This window comes from Perca fluviatilis, chromosome 16 (assembly GCF_010015445.1).
Source record: "Perca fluviatilis chromosome 16, GENO_Pfluv_1.0, whole genome shotgun sequence".
NCBI lineage: Eukaryota > Metazoa > Chordata > Actinopteri > Perciformes > Percidae > Perca > Perca fluviatilis.
The window spans coordinates 6,982,942-7,002,538 of record NC_053127.1 but is presented as its reverse complement, the minus strand read 5'-3'; the positions used below and the strand labels follow the sequence as shown (position 1 = coordinate 7,002,538).

The window sequence follows — 19,597 nt, the reverse complement described above, 5'->3', positions numbered from 1 at the left end:
TGAAATACTGTTATTAGATATTTGTCCTTCTCTATCCAACCCCCTAATTTCTGTCACGCTCGTCTCTGCGGCGTTTCCTCCCTGTCACATAAAGCTTCTTTTTCCTTCTCTGCATTATCTCTCTATCCCTCTTGTCTTTGGTTCTTCTTTTAGTTTCGTACTTCTTGTCTTCTTGTCTCATTCTGACAAAAAAAACCAATAAGTCCTCTATTCTCTTCTTTCTTTTTTTGCCACTCCGCCTATACTCAGTCTGTCAAGCTCTTTCATTCTTGCTAACGTCTCCTGCCTTCTGTTCTTCAACGTTTCCACTTTGCACTTTTGTCATTTCCTTTCCCCATCTTTTTGTAGCTTTTCTTATTTTCCCCTCACAGTCTCTCTCTCTCTCTCTCTGCCCTTCTTTCAATTCAGATTGAAACAATCAAACAATTCTCCAAAGAACATTTGGGTCTGGATGTTGGCAGTGTTAAGCACCGCCTCTGGCAGTCAGTAGGGATGAAATAGAACACGCGTGTGAATAGTCACGTCTTTGAATCACCAAGCGGTCAAGGGGTTCGACATATCATAATAAGTATTCTGACAAACATGGCTTTCATTTTTCTGATTTCTCCTCACTCATTCACTGTCACACAGCACTGTGGCTCTCTCTCCTCGTCCCCTTTTTTTTTTTTTTCTCCTTTCTCTCATTTTCTGTCCCGTTATGAACATCTCTCTCTCTCTCCAATGTCACAATGTCTCTCTCTCTCTCTTTACTCTGATTGAATGTCATCACATCTGACAGCACAGGCAGGAGAAAGATAAACAAGACGTTTACACCAAGGAGACATCCTTGGCTGTCCGCACACGCACACACACACCCACACACACCCACACAGACTGACACCTGTCAGGGAGCTGATAACCTGGGACTTAAAGTGAAAGTCCACCCACAATCTTGTGATCATCAAAGACTCGGTTTGAAAGGTGGCCGTAATTTGTCCCCCCCCCCATGGCACACGGATATGGTGGATTTTTTTGGACCACTTTGGGGCAGAAGAACTGAACATTTATCTGACAGACACACAGCCCTGACGACCCAGTCTCATGGCAGTTTGTGAAAGAACTTTAAGCGCAGCGCTGTGATGGGCAGGAAGTTTACAGTGTTTTTTTTTTTTTTTTAGAGCTTGGCCGCTGTAACCTAGCCTGGCTCCGCCCTCCTACGTACTTCTGCTCAATTTTCATTTTCCTTCAGTACTCCGTCTGGGTTTGCGGTATAGTCTCTGGTTTTCTCCGGCCAAATCTTTACCGGTCCAATCAGTGAACAGAGGGAGTGGCTGAGAACGATGACGTTGAGGTCTTGCGCTAGAGTTGTAGTTCTGTAATGGCGGCGGAGAAAGATGCGAGTGAAGCCATTCGGTCCGTTGTGGCAACGCTGCCGAACATCCAGAAGTTAAAGCCCGAGCAAGACCAATCTTTGCTGAGTTGTGTTGGGGGGCCATGATGTTGTGGCCCTCCTCCCCACGGGGGTTCGGGAAAAGCTAGATTTTCCAGCTCCCTCTGTTAGTGGTGAAGGAGTTGGCTAAGGCTAACGCTAGCAATGCTAATGCTAAATATATAGTCCCTCCAGAAAAACGCGATTATGTGATCGCATAATTCAATGCATAATCAGCCAAAGTCCGCATATTTATGCAGGGGCTGCATTTTTTCAAATACGCCGCACTTTCGGCGCATACATTTTCGATTTCTGCGCAAAATATGCAGGGCTTGCATGATTTCATAATCCCCGCATTTTCGTTGCAAAGAGAGTTGTGTCGGTGGCCATGATGTTGTGGCACTCCTCCCCACGGGGTTCAGAAAAGTTAGATTTTCCAGCTCGCTCCGTTAGCGGTGAAGGAGTTAGCGAAGGCGAACGCTAGAGATGCTAAGCTGACGTCACGACCAAACGTTAGCGATTGGTTATGGCAGATAATACCCGCCTTCAAGGAAGTTAACACTTCCGCCGTAAATGCAGGTGAATGTCTCCAGTACCCAGAGGTCTGTGTTTACCAGTAAAACTCCCGTTGAAGGACTCGCTTCAGAAGGGTTGAAAATCAACAACTTTTCCTTTTTAGCGTTTAGCTTAGCACGCCGCCATAGCAATGATAAACGCCACTGGCTCTAGCCGTTTGCTGCTTCCTGTTTGGTGCTGGAGGGAGAGCACCCATTGGTTGTTGACAATGTTCACATGATTTAACTTCACTACCGAGACTTAAAACGTACGATAATATCAAACATGTTTGATATTGTCGGGAAACAGATTGACTTGGACTGAGTTTTATGACGATTGAGACGACGGGAGCGCCCCAACTCCAGCAGGACTCTCATAATTTAATTTCAAAGCACAGTTCCATCCCCTGAAGAATAACCCACTTCTCAGCTGTCCATATGTATGATCGGTGTGGTCCAAATAGTCAGCGTTTCACCCAAATATGTCCGAATAGACAGCTTCCTTTTCACCTCTTCCCTTCTATCTCAGATCATCTTTTTCCCTTCCCTTTCCTCTAGTGTCTGTCTGAAAATAATTTCTCTTTTAAGCCAAATCCTGCTCTGGATTCTCTCTGCTTCTCTTTAGTCCTCTCTCTTATCTTATATATCTCTCTCTGTCTCTCTCTCTCTCTCTCTCGTTCATTTCCCCCCCTTGATACAGGATATGTTGTTAGATTTTTGTTGATTGCAATGAACATCTGAGTGTTGATTTGGAAGTGGAGAGGGATTTGGAAGTGAAAAAGAAGACAGGGAGAAGGATGAGGCCTCAAAGCATCGAGATGGACCCATTGATCTGAAGATTACTTTACACAGCACTGATTCAGGCTCCTTCAGACGGACATTAATGGACTGGAGTGCTAATTGCCCATGGAAAAGTGCTCTTTCCAGCTCTTTGTAGATTTCTACATTTAAATCCGGCCTCTTTAGTGGGTTGGCACTTTTTCTCCCTCCCCAGGTATCGCGATGACCATTAAAAAAAACAATGTATTATTGTGCAGCCCCATTTACTATGGCTTATTACCCATTGTTTGGCACTCCTGTGTATGTATTTGTTGCGTGCTCTGATAAGAAGAGGCGCTGACTCACCTTAGCTCCTTGAAAGGCTCGGCCCTGACGTGAGGCGTCTCCACTGATTTGCTGAACACGGCTCCTTCGGCCCCTGAAATCACAGAACACAACATCAGCCGGGAGGCCGCCGTCAATTGAAACTACAAACCCCTCCTGGCCGATCGATGGACATAATCTCTGAGACTCGGCCGATCTATACGGCTGCAGTCGGCGCGCACAGCGGCCCTCAGCTCGCCTCCCTGATAAGACCGACTCACGCACATGTTTGATAGGGAAGAATACTCGGATGGAATACATGACGAGGGCAGTTTCTAAACTAAAAACCTTCCTTCTTTCATCATGAAGGGAAAAATAAGTGTAGATTAAAAGCTTCAGAAAAATATGAACTCAAAAAAACAAATGCTCTTTTTAACTGTGACAGGCCAGTGTTTTGCTGTCCGGGAGGCAGGGATTTCAATCTGGCATTTTTATTCATGACCTCCTGAGGATGTTTGAAAACCCAACGTTTCTCCGCCTCATTGGGTCATGGCGTCTCGTTCTCTGAGACTAAGCTACTAATGTTTCCACGACAACTACCAGCAACAGGCGAGAATGTTCGTGAGATGTTTTGGTGCGTTAGTTTAAACAGAGATTAGTTCTTCTACTGGAGTGTGCACGGAGATCGCTTTTGGCTCAAAACGTAGCAATGTTAATGTAGCCTTTTGCAGACACACCGACCAGACGGCCAAACGTCGGCAGAAAAGCCAGTCGGACTGATCAGTCTCCCAGAGTTGGTCAAAAAAGTGACACACCGAAGAGACGAGACGTAATACGTCTCCATAACAGCAGGCGGCGTTAATCTGTATTATTGCCCAAAAATCTAAACCGGCAGCTGATTGGACAAATGCGTCACGTGGGTCTGGTTTCTCCCGAAATTTAAAGACGGACTGTCATGGCGACTTGTTCATAATACGATCTCATATTGTACTTAAATAGTTCACCGAAACGTGTTTCTGAAAACATTTTAAGAGAGAAATAGGCCGTGCAGTTGCTGAATCTGTCTTCATTTCAGATCGACAAAGGTCAGTTTAAAAGATTTTCCTCAGATTTTGAGACTCTAGTCACCCTAGTTTCAGAGTTAGCGCTCCACCAATCAGATGGGTCATTTGAGTCCGACTGCCGGCAGTGCCCTCCCCGCCGATTATACATGTCAAATCGGCCAAAATGAAGGCCAACGGCACCTCGGACGGACGACGGCACGGAACACACCGAACAGACTCGAGTCACCGACCTCGCCAGACTGTCCGACGGCCGATTATCGGCTCGGTGTGTCTGGACCTTGAAGCATCTTTTATCAACCCACCTTGATACATTAGCCTTCATGTAAAGGGCTGCACCCCCTTTATGCTGCATTTTAAATAGAATTTGTATACTGTAACTCATGTTTATTCTTATTTATTTATCCATATGTATCGCGCCTGTGTGTGAAGCACTTTGTAACTGTGTTTTCAACAGTGCTATATAAAGTGTTTATTTTACTTATTTACATGTTCTTAAATACCTTGAAACCCTGCGTTACTAAATCACCTGATGTATGACTCCCATTCCATCGCTTGCTTGTGATGAAGTACAAGCTAACAGCATTAGAAAATAACAAAGTAATACTCGGTTGGCCCCCACCCTGAGGCTCTGATCGACTGTAGTGCAAATACAGCAGCGACGCTTGAGTAAACTGAAGCGTTCGGGTACATCAAATCAACAAGGCATCGGGTGCAGATCAATGGCCATGACTAAATGTGTCTCAAAGCCTTTGAGGCACTGCCGGGAAAACACTTCTCACTCTGTGACACACATCTGCATTAGATGGGAGAGGAAAATGTTCCAACTGATCAATGCAACATTTTGTTGGCTTTTAGCCCCGATCCCCAGTGATGAAGTCAGAATCAGAACACTTTATTGATCCCCTCAGGGATTGTTTAGTTGCAGTTGCTCACAGTCAAATTTAAGGTAAGAAAGAGTGAGAAAAGAGCTAGTCAATAAGCCTATAAAGTAACATAAAGCAACATAGCTACAGATAGAAATAAAAATGTGTGTATATATATGTGCGTGTATCTATATTCATGTGTATTCATAGTTTTTTTCTTTCTTTTCATGTATGTAGGTATGTATGTATGTACATTATATATATACAGTATATTTAACTGTATAATAATAATAATAATAATAATAATAATAATAATAATAATAAAATATATATATATATATATGGTATGAAAATGTTAAGTAGAATTATACCATGGTCTGGGTGAATACTCGATTCTGATTGGCTGCAGAGGACACCTCCTGAAGGAGTTCCAGTGAAACTGACTGTTTACTGTTCTGAATGAATGCGCTACATTAAAACAAAAAGGAAATGGGAATCTGTCATTTCCAACACTGTGTCGTGCTTCGGTGCCTCGTCCTCTTAACAACCACAGGATGGCGCCAACACACACGCTGCAAGCCGCGCCGGACGGTTCACGCCTCGCCGTCAACCGTTAATACTTGATAATGGACACCTCGTCGGGCATTAACCCTTGAAGTTGTGAGATTAGGTTAAAAAGTTGAGATTGTTTCTAAAACAAGATTCTAAAATCTATTGTAGTCCAGTGTGAACATAAATGCAATACGGACATAAAGAAGTACAGCTCTTGCCCAAACAATGGGGAATATTTGGAAAGCCATCACAAAGTGCAGCAACAGTTATATTAGTCATTTTAACGGCGCAACCACAACAAATATTAACATCCTTCTTTTATTTAAGTCGTATATGTTGAAGCCACCTGGACAGATTTGGTCGGGGCGCGACAACTTTGATAAGTTATATTTTAGTATAGTATTTTTCAGTTAAACAGGCGATTAATGGCTGAGTTTCCTTAATGTCTGGAGATATTTACAACGCCCCTCATTGCTCCAGGGAGCTCTTCATAACGCAGCTCAAGCTGTCGAAAACGTCAGGGAAATAAAATATCTTTATGCAGAGTGGAGATTTGGCTCGCTCATGTGGGGATGGATAAGTCTCCTCTTAATGACTGCTACAGGTCGGAGCCACTTCTCTTCCCCTCTTTATTGTTTACCTTTTGTACTTTATACTTTCTGTAAATATACATTAAAAAATGTCCAAGTAAAACATACATGCTATGGTATTGAATATTTGGTAAATACTAAGTAATTTCACCAGAGCCGGCCCTAACCAATTTGGGGCCCTAGGCAAGATTTCAGCAGTTTTTGTTGCTTTAAGGATGTTTTTTTTTATGCTTTCTCCACTGTTTTTGAAGCTTTTTCAAGGTTTTTGCCAACTTTTCTATTCTTACTGAAAGGACAATTCCAGCGCAAAATTAACCTAGGGGTTAATAACATGTGTGTGTACCGAGTCGATCGTTCTCTGGAATATGTTTTCATGCTGTATACAGTCATGACCAATCGAACGCCGTGTTTTTAGCTATGTTACTGGTCGCACGGCGTTCGTCTGGTCATGACTGTTTTCCCAAGATGGCGCCAGCCTGTATACGTGAACGGTCTTTCTAAACTATCTTTTTAATAAACTGTCTGTACACTTACAAAGTTCTCAATGCTTCGGTTTACATGTAGGGACCCTCATTATGCTACCGTGGAAGTGTGGCGCTATTTTGAGCCTCGTTAGTGGTGTTAATCATAGCGATTTCTTTTTACTTTACCCGTGCCCTGACGACTAGAGTTATAAGCTAATTAGCGGTTTGCGCTAGCTTGTTTCAAGCTAGAGACACATTTGATTAGCATGAAAACATATCCCAGAAGAACGGTCGACATTTTAGTCGTATCCATTGACGTTTTTTTGTAACTTTTCTCTGCTTTTTTAAAACAGTTTTGACACTTTATTCAACGTTTTTGAGCCTTTTTTTCGACATTTTCTTATTATCTTTAACTTCTCTTGACACATCCAGACTGCCGGCGTCCCTAGCATTTGCCTATACTGCCTATTAGACCACAGGCCGACCCTGAATTTCCCCAATCCAAGACTTCTCAACTTTTCTTAGAAGCCAAACAAAACTGCGGGCTTACAAAAAAAAGAAACAGAATCTCTATTTCTAGCAGCTCATGAAAAGCTGCGCGCTGACATTTAAATACCTGCTCAGTCAGTTAGTTTGAGCCAGAACAAAGAGAGGGGGGGGTGTAAAGCGAAGTGGAAGCCTCGGTGCGTGTCACTGCCTCTTTCCTGCAGTAAAGTAAGTGAAGATAAAACAGAAGCCTAACATTAGAAATCCCAGTTCTCAGTCGGAATAAAAAGAACAAAGAGCTCTTCCCTTTGCTCCTGGCGGTCACTTTGTCTGAAATCGCTAGTTTAAAAGGAGAGAACCGGTGTCATTTCATGTTAATCATACCACCATTTCTTATCACCCACACATAAGTTCAAACACGCTTATGTATTCACCACAGCCAGTGTGTAGATATTCTTTTAGTATTTTAGTATTTAATAGTAACTTTAATATTCCTCTACACAGAAACACCTCCGGGATAATTTATAATCATAAAGGATTATCTCAGAGCCATTAGTGATGAATTCAGCTTCATTTCTGAGAATTCTTTTTTGTAGTTTCAAATACTATTCATGAATCTCAGCAACTGTTTCTGTGGAAAAGATGCCACACAGAGCTGCAACATTTCCAAAACTGGCATATTAAGACTGATTTGTGACCGCAGTCAGGAACCAAACACAGCACTATGCTGCTGAATTGATCCAAAATGGATCCTGAATCCATACGGGAATTCAATTTGCTGAAATTAGTTCAACAAAGCTTCTCCTCTGCTAATAAATCCGAACTTCTCAACTTCTTCCTGCCCCTTTTGAACACAAACAACATTATCTGAGTTGCTTATTTGTTGCTTGAATGTTGCCGATGATCTCGTTTCTTTTTCTTTTTGTATTATAAGTTTTACTTTGTATTTTTTTACTTCTCCCATCTAGCGTTGCGATCATATATCGTAATCAACTCTCTCGCCCCACGCAGTTCAAAGTAGGTATTACAGCTACGGTAGCTTTCACGCTTCAAAAAGCCGGTCTCTTGCTCTTTTCAATATCATTTTTCTTTTTTTCTGGGCGAAGAAGAAGACTCCTGTTCCTGAAATTTGGATTTTGAATACGTGTGGTCCTCCATGTTTCCTTCTTCAAACTTGCCACCGTGGCCGGGAAGCTACGATACCCATTAGCAGCATTAGCAGCACCTGTGAGTTGATCAAGTGACAGCAAAAACTCGAAAGGAGAGCAGTATGTCCTGTATGTCCCTTACCGGCTAACGTATTTCAAGATGGAGCATGAATATGGAGCGTCGACCCCAGTTCATGTGAATGCAAATGTAAAATTTCAAGCCAAAAGGAATTCTTGGAATTGATGGTGGAGGTAAATATTCTTTGTTTGTGAACGGGCAACACAGATTTTGATAATGGACAACTAAAAAACGTTACACACTGGACCTTTAAATAAAAGGTTGAATTAAAAAAATTGTATACTTCCAGGACACAAACATCAATTTCCTTGTTGAAAGTCTTGTGTTTTCTCTTTAACTTCTTCGGGCAACGCAAACTACACTCCCCCACTCGCAAATGGCTAATTTGGGACCCTGCTCATAACTTTATGTTTCAAATTGAAAATATCTTGATCACAATTTTGTAATGAAAGCAAATTTAAGGGATCCTTATCAACATTTTTAGGGTTTATGTAAAAAAAAAAAACATTTCTAATAGATTATCAGGTTTTTAAAACTCTCATATGCATATCAGTATCAGTCAGGCGTTGTGCGTTAGACATCGATGGAGAGTTCGAAGACATTTGCTCACGTTAAATGTCACAGATTATTGACATTGTGACACTGCAGATGTTTCCATTTTGGCCCTGCGGTCTTTATTTGTATGCAGCCGAGTGGGACGACTCCATCGGCGTGCACCTCTGGGAATGAAAGTTGATCTATCTGATTTTCTGATCACAGGCTCCACATGAATACTGGCCAGACAGCAGCAATATGTCACACCACTGACATGTTCATGGACCAGTGGAGGGAGGGGGGGGGCGAGAAAATAAATGGTGCCATTAAAGATTAACGTGTCTGTGGGAGCAGCTGTGTGTCCATGTGTGTCCCTGTAAATGTGTGTGTGTCCAGTGTGTGTGTGTGTGTCCATGTGTGTTCGTGTAAATGTGCATGTGTGTATCAGTGAGTGTGTGTGTGTGTGTGTGTGTGTATGTGTGCTTGTTTTACTATATTCGTGGGGTCCAAACACTGGGGAATACAGTATACTTGTGGGGTCTGCACAGCCTTGTGGGGCCCAAAATGCTGGACCCCGCTGTTTGAGGGTTAAGACTTGGTTGTAGGATTAGGGATAGAATTAGGTTATGGTTAGGGGCTAGGGAATGCATTATGTCAATTACGGGTCCCCACAAAGACAGTGAAACAAACATGTGTGTGTGTTTGTGTGTGTGTGTGTGTGTGTGTGTGTGTGTGTGTTTAGGAGGCAGTCATCAGACCAGGGGTAGCTATCGTCAGTTGTGGCCTGAAGTATCTCTAAGGTGATGAAATACAGAGGCACACACAAGGCATAGAAGAAGAAACTCCCTCCAGGAATAATTTCAATGATTGGTGACGGTCGTGACTCGCCGACACATGAGCAACAATAACCAAAATCCTGCATTTATCTTGATGTATTTCGGTGCATAATGCTGCACTGTTTCGCACCCATTTCTGTCAACAACAATGGCAGCATGGTCGGTAGGAGCAAAACGGTGAGATACTACTGCACAGATGTCGTTGTCCTTGACTACAAAATGACATTCATACACGTATTAGTACGCATTAGTAGTCTGGATCAATGGAAGTACATTTCCAGGATAAGACTATTCTGCAGAGCCACCGTTGCTGCGTCCAGAGCTTAGCGCCGCTCAAGGCGATTGTGATTGGTTTAAAGAAATGCAAACAACCCAGAGTGTTTCTATAATGAGGGTCCCTACATGTAAACCGAAGCATTGAGAACTTTGTAAGTGTACAGACGGTTTATTAAAAAGATAGTTTAGAAAGACTGTCACGTTCACGACCAGTCGAACGACGAACGTCGTGCAATGTGAGCTGAACGGTCACTTCAAATCTCCCACGGTCCGTGGTTTCCCAATGGGCCGAAAGGAATTACGTTTGTGAAATGTAATTACGTGCAAATGCATGAATCATATCCGTTTATTAAAATATATGCATGGTGTTCGACTGGTCGTGGCTGTCTTCCCAACTTCCTACTTCTACTCCGCTACATTTCAGAGAGAAATATTGTACTTTTTACTCCACTACATTCATCTGACAGCTTTAGTTACTAGTTACTTTACACATGCACACAATACACGTTGATAAAATCTGATGTTTTATTATAACTTAAACTAGCCAACAATATGACAGCCTACAAGTCCAGTTGAGATGATTAGACCATTAAATACACAACTGGTTGGATCCTTTACACTTTCTACAATGGGAGGATTTTTCTGCATCAAGTACTTTTACTTTTAATACTTTAAGTACATTTCCTCGTTAAAACTTACATACTTTTACTTAAGTAATATTTTGCAGGACTTTTACTAGTAATAGAGTATTTTTACAGTTTGGTATTAGTACTATTACTTAAGTAAAGGATCTGAATACTTCTTCCACCACTGCTATACAGAGTGCTGCATTTAATGCATGCAGTCCTACACATTCGGGTACACAGACAGACATACTTAGTTAGATGATACATGAATATTAATGTCACATTCCTCCCTGACAGCTGGGTAAGCACGTTCAGTCACAGCTCAGTGTTACTGTATGTACATTTCACGAATGCATGGGCATGATAAAAACAAGAAGCACCAATAGACAAAGTCCTGCTGGATGTAATTAACCGGCAGTGGCGGGCGCATCTCTGAATTTAATCCTGTTTAATACACAGATGTAAATGACGACTGTTCAGCATGATTACAAGCACACAGGAACTGTAGCATTTCGGTCAAAGTTGACAGCTTGGTAAAAAAAAAATACTGCAGGCGGAACCTCGATGAGTCTCTGATGCTGTTGGAATGTCTAACCGTGAAACTACGAGCACTGACTGGACGTCTAACTGCATGAAAGACTTTTGTCCTGTCAAGAGTAAATCCCACTCTAAAGCGGTTACATAAAGCCGACTTGTGATGTTTTGTGTGTTCCCGAGTGATTCTGTGAAAAAGTGTTGTAATTTACTATCATAGTTTACTATCATCACCCACTTTCCCCTTCAATCTGATTGCCTACATTTCCATGAATGACTTTGAGACCTCTGAGAAAAAAAAAGCTTAGAATAAAAATAGAATAAGTCAGGTTTACTGTGCCCAGTAATATAAATAAGATTAAAACATTAAAATAAATTTTGCATCACATGGTCAGTCCATACCAGACCTCTTTAATCACCTCACAAATTGTTAACTCTTTAAATTTCTGTGAGTGATTTTTATGTATGTGAGATATATGTGTATGTGTTATGGTTGTCTAAACTACTGGATGCCCTAAATTTTCCTCGGGATGAATAAAGTATCTATCTATCTATCTATCTATCTATCTATCTATCTATCTATCTATCTATAATGTAACTTATGTTATTATTTAAATGGTTGGTGCATCAGTATGAATATTCAATTTCAACAATTTGAATTCCAGTGAGCTACCCTCTAATGTGACACTAAATTGAATCTCTAATTGTTGATAATGGATGAGAAATCTGCTATGTACACGTAATTGTGCTGTAATTACGCTTAACATGAGGTCACATCATAAAAGTGTGACAGTGTTCAGTGAATTCTCATCTGGGGATACTGCCTTACAAACAAAATATTTTAATTGGAAATTGGTCCTCCAGCCGTTAACCCAAAATAAATACAAAATCCATGTTGCAGGTCTGTCTGTCTAGCCACGCAGCGACAAAAACAAACCGTTGGATAAAAATTGAAGACAACTGTTAACTATTCTTAGATGTTTACCACTAAAGATGAAAAAAAAACATTTTCCAGAGGGTGGCCACAAATGCCATGTTGTGGCCCAAATCAAAAGGATTTATCCTCGGTACGGTGGTCATTTCAGAACATGTCAGGCTCAGCATTACATTGGTCCAACCACATGTTAGCCAACAAATACACCACACCGTGTTCACCCAGAAAATGACCATTTTGCTCGATTGTACCAGCAACTTGTAACGACCCAAATTTACGCTTGTTGTTGGTCAGCGACCTCTAGTGGCCAAGTAAGTAAGTGAGTGTAAAAGTGCCAAACTCCGCATAAGGAGGAACGTTGGAGTGGTCAATGGCTCAAACAAACCCAGGACTGTCCCTCAGGAAATTGGGGTGTGTCCTGTGAGAAACCAAAACTGAACAGTCATTTTTTTTAAATAAACCATCTTTTAATAACCTGTACATTGATCCTCATTTTAGTAGTTTTACATTAGTCATTTTAAACCAATCCCTGATGCTTTACTATCGATAGCATCCTAAGTAGTTTTGTTTCCTAACCTTAACTAGTTCAGTTTCACAACCTTAACTACCTATTTAAAACTGGGGCCGTTATGTTGAATAGAATAACCCTAACCTTGTCGCGTTATTGAAACTGCAACCGCGGTAACGTCACACATTTAAAACGGCCACGGTGTGGCTGTTCCACATCGTGGTTGTTCCACGGCGTGGCTTTATTGGAATTGGAATTATAGGAATTGTTGGGTCTTTTTAAATTATAGAGTGTGGTCTAGACCTACTCTATTTGTAAAGTGTCTCGAGATAACTCTTGTTATGATTTGATACTATAAATAAAATTGAATTGTTCCACGGCGTGGCTGTTCCACGGCGTTTAAAAGAATATTCATATATGTTGTTTCGGGAGTCGTTGGCAATCAACCTTTTCTGTCATTTAGGTTAGAGGATGTGTTGAAATAAACAATGTTTAGTATGTAACATTTAGCCCATTAGCATGCTAATGTATAATGTTTAATATTTTAACATTTAGCTTGCTTATATGCCTGGCTGCGCTAGACAAAATATCAGGGGGATCATCAAAGTCTGGGGACCATGAATGCCTGTACAACTTTTCATCCAATAGTTTTTCAGATATTTCAGTCCAGTCAGAAGTGTTGGACAGGCTGATGGACAAGAAAACGGACATCGCCATCCCAGGAGCCACAAGTGCGGCTAAAACCAACCTCATGTGGAACTACATTAAAAAATAGGGTTCTCTAGCAGAAACTCATTTTTTCAAACACAGCAACAGGAAAACTGTGCACTTGTGTTCACAATCATCACAATAAAACTGCAAGCTCCAGGGGGAAACTTTATAACATCCTGAAGACAGAGAGACCTGCTTCTCAGAACTGGGCAGGACCAGGTACTTTAATATTCCCCCATTTAATATGTTTCTCTCTTCGCCTCTTATTAGCTTTCTCTCGCATTCCATCATTTTCCCGCTCTCATTTTCTCCGCTGCAGAGTATATAATATTCTTCCCTTTTAGAATTTCAGTCAGACTGGAGGTGTAGCCAGAGGTCCTTTTTAATAAATAGCCAGAACTCCCTGCGGAGACGCTTTGCCCTTTCTACTTTACACCATTTAAAGTAAAGGAAATCAGCAGTTTTTATTAAGGGGGGCAATTCTCCACCTCAACAGTAAGTTTAGGTTGTCAAATAGTATATGCAGCCAGCGGATTAGAAAAGTAAAGAGAGAAAATAGAGATCAAAGTAGGTACTGATTTCAGAGGGAAAGGGAAGCAAAACTGAGAAAGAAAATGTGAGCGAGCATGCCAGAAAAAAAAAAAAAAGAGGAAAAAGAAGAAGCTAACAATGGCAGCCGGTGACAGATGGATCTCTCTTGCTCAACTCAAGCTCGACTCGTCGCATACAGTATGCAGCCGGTGGATTATAGCCCGCTAGGAAAGACGTGACAAGCCACCGACAAGTTCCCCCACGCTGCAGGTGAATATCAATCATTTACCCCGGGTCATATCACTCCCCAACTTCTGCCGTTTCTTTTTTTTTCCTGCCTAAATATGATGACAGAGCTCTGAGACACTGCCACCGAAGTGACAGGCGAGCCCGACAGTGATCGGCGGGAAAACAAGAGACATTTTAACAATGCCGGTGTGGCATCAGCGACGGAGGATACACAGCAGCCATCCGCAATGTCATCTGCAACATCCAGCACCGCCTGCACCGAGTGACGGGTTGTAATCCAATATAGAATAATACAGAAACAACAGCGTATGTGCACTGTGGTTTGGAAGATTACAGGGCAGGTCTTTATTTGGATTAACAGTTCAAATCATACATTTGTCAAGAGTTGTGGGAGATGAGAGGTTGAGATACGAGCATATACGTAGACAAGGGAGGAATTTTTAAATATATAGATATATAAGAGTTTTGATCTGGGATTAAACGCCTCACTGTGCATGTGGATCCTTGACTTCCTGACAGGCAGACCCCAGGTGGTGGGGATAGGGCGGACACACCTCTTCCACCCTCATCCTTAAAACCGGAGCACCCCAGGGCTGTGTTCTGAGTCCCCTGCTGTATAGCCACTTTCGACTCCAACACCATCAAGTTTGCTGTGATCAAAGACAACAATGAAAAGGTCGACCTGAAAGAAGTAGAGGACCTGACCCGCTGGGGTCCGGTCAACAACCTACTCATATATGTCAGCAAGTCTAAAGAGATGAAGGTGGACTTTGGGAATAAGCAGGGAAGGAACTACGCCCACCTTAAAGTGATGGTTCGGAGTAATTCACCCTAGGGTCCTTTGCACCATGACCTCGAGCCAAACACCCCCCCAGAAGCTTTTTTCACCTGGGTCGAACATTGGGAGAGTTAGCTAGAGTAGCGTTATCAGCTGAATAGCTTAGCGCAGGGGCTAACGGACCCACGTTTGTATCTTGTAAGTTACCCCAGTAATAATGCCCGAAATGATACCAAACGTCTACAAGTAGTACAAATAGGTTATGTTCTCATAAAACGATGGATTGTAAAGTTTGTAAGTACACCAGAAGTTTATGAACACTTGCCTGCTCTCTTCTGCTCTCTGCTGCTGCTGCTGCTACCTGCAGTTAGACGAGTGCTTAGGGCCGTCTACAAATTACTACACCGAAAAGAGATACAACAAAAATATTTATTAATTTAATGATTAAATAAGGTTAGGTCTCCAAACTTACCTCAATTATTACTTGTCTCCTGCTAGTTATACTACAGCACTTACTTTAAAAAAAAAGTTAAATTAAAAAATATTTTTGTTGCATCTCTTTTCGGTTTTTGTAATTTAGGCAACCTAAGCATGCTTAACAACAACAACAACAACAGCAGAGGCAGAAGCCAGCAGGCAAGTGTTATTTACATAAACTTCTGGGTGTACTTACAAACTTTACAATCCATCGTTTTATGAGAGCATAACCTATTTGTACTACTTGTAGACATTTGGTATCATTTCGGGCATTATTAGTGGGGTAACTTTACGAGATACAAACGTGGGTCCGTTAGCCCCTGCGCTAAGCTATTCAGCTGATAACGCTACTCTACGCTAACTCTCCCAATGTTAGACCCAGGTGAAAAAAGCTTCTGGGGGGGTGTTTGGCTCGAGGTCATGGTGCAAAGGACCCTAGGGTGAATTACTCCGAACCATCACTTTAATATCAACGAGTCCTCAGTGGAGAAGGTGGACTGCTCCACATACCTTGGTGTCAAAGTACCTTGGTGTCCAAGTACCCTGGTGTCCAAGTACCTTACTGTCCAAATACCTTAGTATTCATGTACATTGGTGTCAAAGTACCTTGGTGTCCAAGTACCTTGGTATCCAAGTACCTTACTGTCCATGTACCTTCAATTCTAAGGGGCTATATTGGCATGAAAGTTCCAAGAAAAAACTCTCTCTCTCTCTCTCACACACACTCACACACACACACACATCATCATCATCACAATAGTTCAGAAATATGAGCTGAGCAGTGGTAATCAGTCAGCAGCCAGGGACATGGATGATTAAAGTGACTGCATGAAGAGATCCTCTGATCACGTCTCTGTCTGCCAGCTCTATACCCTTACTCCACCCCCCCCTCCTCCCCCCATGGACACAAGAAAGAAAGAAGAGAAAGAGAGGAACATAGAGGAAGTACACGCTCGATAATGTTCTTCACACTGCATCTAAATGTGTCCTGATTTCGATTTTTTTCACTTTTTCAAATTAGCTTCTGCGGAGATAAAAGTAACACGAGGGGCATGCAGTGCCGACACAGTGGGGACAGAAAACTAAAGTGAGACAGACAGACAGGACACCACTTTGCGCGCTGTGGGTAACGTCCTTCAGTCTTCAACAGAGAGAGCAAGGCAGGGTGTGTGTGTGTGTGTGTGTGTGTGTGTGTGTGTGTGTGTGTGTGTGTGTGTGTGTATCTTGAAAATAACATACAGTATACATGAAATAGTTTCTGAATGCTCACAGCAAACATAATTGATGATGCTGATGAGTCCAGTTCAACGCGGCTGATTTAAATGTCCTTTTATAATCGGCCCTGCTTTACTACAAAAGACACCTCATACAAGTAGAATCAGGGTGATTAATAACATATTAAATGAATGAATAAAAAGTGGAATTTCATAGAGGTTTTCTAAACAGTGCACACTAAATGGCCGACAGTATGTGGACGCCACTGTCACTTTAGTTCTGAGGCAGTCTTTCATGGTTTGGGCCCCTTAGCCCACAAGGATATTTTAGACAACAGACACGACTCATGAAAATATAATTTTCTGGCACTGACATCTAAACCAAGTTTAGCAGCAGCATGTGTCTGTATTTGTTTATGGACTGAATGTGGCCATCTGGCTCATGCATGTGCAAACAAAGACTTCAAAAATAGACCCAAACCGGCACACCACATTAACAGGGATTGATACATTTTATTCATCAGTGATTTCATCAAATTGCATACATTTGGTACACTATCTTAGCAAACCTGTGCTGCATGCACTCTAAATAAAGATAGGCAGTATTTTGACAGTGAAATAGTGCACTGAAAGGTGTGTGCCGTTCTCAGGGGGATCATTTCCCACCTCATGTTATAATGAAGTAATATGCTTTAATGTTATAGCCCATTAACTATGACTGGTATATTCTTCACATCACTGCTGGCCATTTTCCAAAGCATACTGAGCTTTAGCTTGATATGCTGCCTTTTCATTCATTTCTCTAGAGTATGAAAATCAACTCACAGAGATTTGAATAATTAATCCATCCACAATGAACCTTGATTTATTTATTTTTTTAATTTTCTTTATGTTTCAACGCGTATAATTTGTTGTCCGCTGTGATTTCGGGGTTTTTTGTGTCCTTTTTCTGTTTAAAATCTAAACTGTATATGTACATATACATAAATACATACTGATGTATTTTTTTTCATCCGGCTCATGAAGATGAACACGTGATAAAATGGTTTTTTTTGCGTATTAAGTTGATTCTGGCTTTCATCAAGACATGAAACTACAACGTCGTGACTGACAAAGCGATTACAATCTTTCTTATCTGTGACTTTCCAACCCTCGCAGGTCACGCATACAGTATTCGTGACGTATTTTTTTTTTTCCCCAAAGGCCATTAACGGTTTACAGAGGGGGGGGGGGAGATGGTGGGGGGGGGGACCTGTCTGCCCGTTAACAGCGCTTCTCTCTCATGTGCCTCTTAACTGCGGCGTAATCAGTCCTCATCTGCCGCTCGGATCGATGCGGAGCCTGCAGACTCGGATCGATGCGGCACCACCTGCATTTACACACTGCCCCCCCCCCTCCCCCGCGCCTCGGCGCTCGCTCTTTACCACTCCGCTCTCCGTCCTTCCTCTCATCCTCTTCCTCTCTCTCTATATTCGCCTCGTAAACATGTACAAACAGACTGCAAGAGGGATCGATAAAACCCATCCTGGGGGGGTTTTATGACGACCTCCTCCAGCCCAAAATATTACGCCTCCTCCTTTGAAATTATTTCATCAGTAGGTTGTCTAAAAATGTGACCTCGGCGGTACGTCGTCGCTTTATGTATCTTCTTCTTCCTTGCCTCCTTCCTCGCTTCCCTTTTGCGCCTGTATTACATCTTTTTTCTCTCCTTCATCTTTCCTTTTCATCTGTATTTCCTGATTCATTACATTACTCAAAGCGACTTACAATTGCTACATATGTCAGAGGTCGCACGCCACTGGAGAAACTAGGGGTTAAGCGTCTTGCTCAGGGACACGTTGGTTGATGTATCGCAGTGGGAATTGAACCCAGATCTCCCACACCAAAGGCAGGTGTCATATCCACTGCGCCATCACCACCCACATTCCTCATTCCCTGACTCCTTTCCTACTCTCTCTCCCACCTTTCTTATTCCTCTAGTTTTTTTTTTCCTCCATCCTTCCTGTCATCACACGCAAACAGGGTTTTTTTCCCTACTATTATAAGGCTTAGGCGCAGCACCCAAGCCATTGGGTGGGTAAAACTAACAACATGACTTTTCTCAGATTTAATGATTGTAGTTGGTCCCCAGGGGACGTTTTGTGTTTGAGCTTTTTGAGTGTTATTTTTTTATCATCTGCTCTAGCCTTTCCAACATTTGAGACACAGATATGGGAATAATTATGGTCCAAAATGATGTGAAACTGCGTATTTCTTTTCTGTGAAAAACGTTACATTTTCTTGAGGTAGGACCCCCTCAATCCACCTCCAAACATGTGCACCTAAGTCTTCCAGAAACCTAGGGAAGACACTGACAGTGTTCAGAGCTTCAGAAACAGTTGCTCCTAGGCCGTGAAAAGCTTTGCCATGTTTCAAGTGTGGCGGCCTCTGTTGAAATCTTTAAAAAGCAGCTAAATATACTCTTTAAAAACAGTAACAACTGTGGCCGGGTGGGCTCAGTGGGTAGAGCAGGCGCACATATACTGAGAGGTTTATGCCTCGACGCAGAGGTCCAGGGTTCAAATCTGACCTGTGATGATTTCCTGCACGTCTTCCCTCGCTCTCTCCCCTTTCTCACCTAGCTGTCCTATCAAAATAAATGCGGAAAAGCCCAAAAAATAATCAAAAAGTTACAAATGCCAGTTAGTTACTTGGGATAACACTACCGAACACATTTACAAAGACATACTGGTGAGAAAGGCCAATAACATTGGATGTGACAACACACACCCCCTGGCATCTCATTTTACACTACTGCCATCTAGGAGTTGTTTCTGCCCCCCTTCTGACCAAGAACAGATCCAAATTCTCTTTTGTACCACAAGCCATAAAAGCCTTAAATCAGTCAAAATAAGCTAGATGTCCAGCTGGCCTGGTTATACCCCAGGGTGTATGGTGTATTGAAGTGTGTGATGTATGTTCTGATGTAGGGACTATTTGTTTCATATGTCTGATGTCCTGTCATGAAGTGCCTTGCGACTGTAACGCAAACCCAACTTCCCCATGGGGACAATGAAGTTATCTACTACTACTTGAATGATCTTTTTAGTCAGCTGTTT

The 19,597-nt window shown here is 42.1% G+C and overlaps 1 protein-coding gene across 6 annotated transcripts in view; it reads right to left on the bottom strand.

Annotated features, from left to right (window-relative positions):
* The window catches only part of sgcd (sarcoglycan, delta (dystrophin-associated glycoprotein)), a 383,518-nt gene that overhangs the window by 34,844 nt on the left and 329,077 nt on the right, over positions 1 to 19,597 (bottom strand). For all 6 annotated transcript variants that reach the window (XM_039778324.1, XM_039778327.1, XM_039778323.1 and 3 more), the window contains one exon: positions 3,088 to 3,160. In XM_039778324.1, the coding sequence (XP_039634258.1) occupies positions 3,088 to 3,160 (73 nt within the window). The remainder of the gene's footprint in view (positions 1 to 3,087; positions 3,161 to 19,597) is intronic.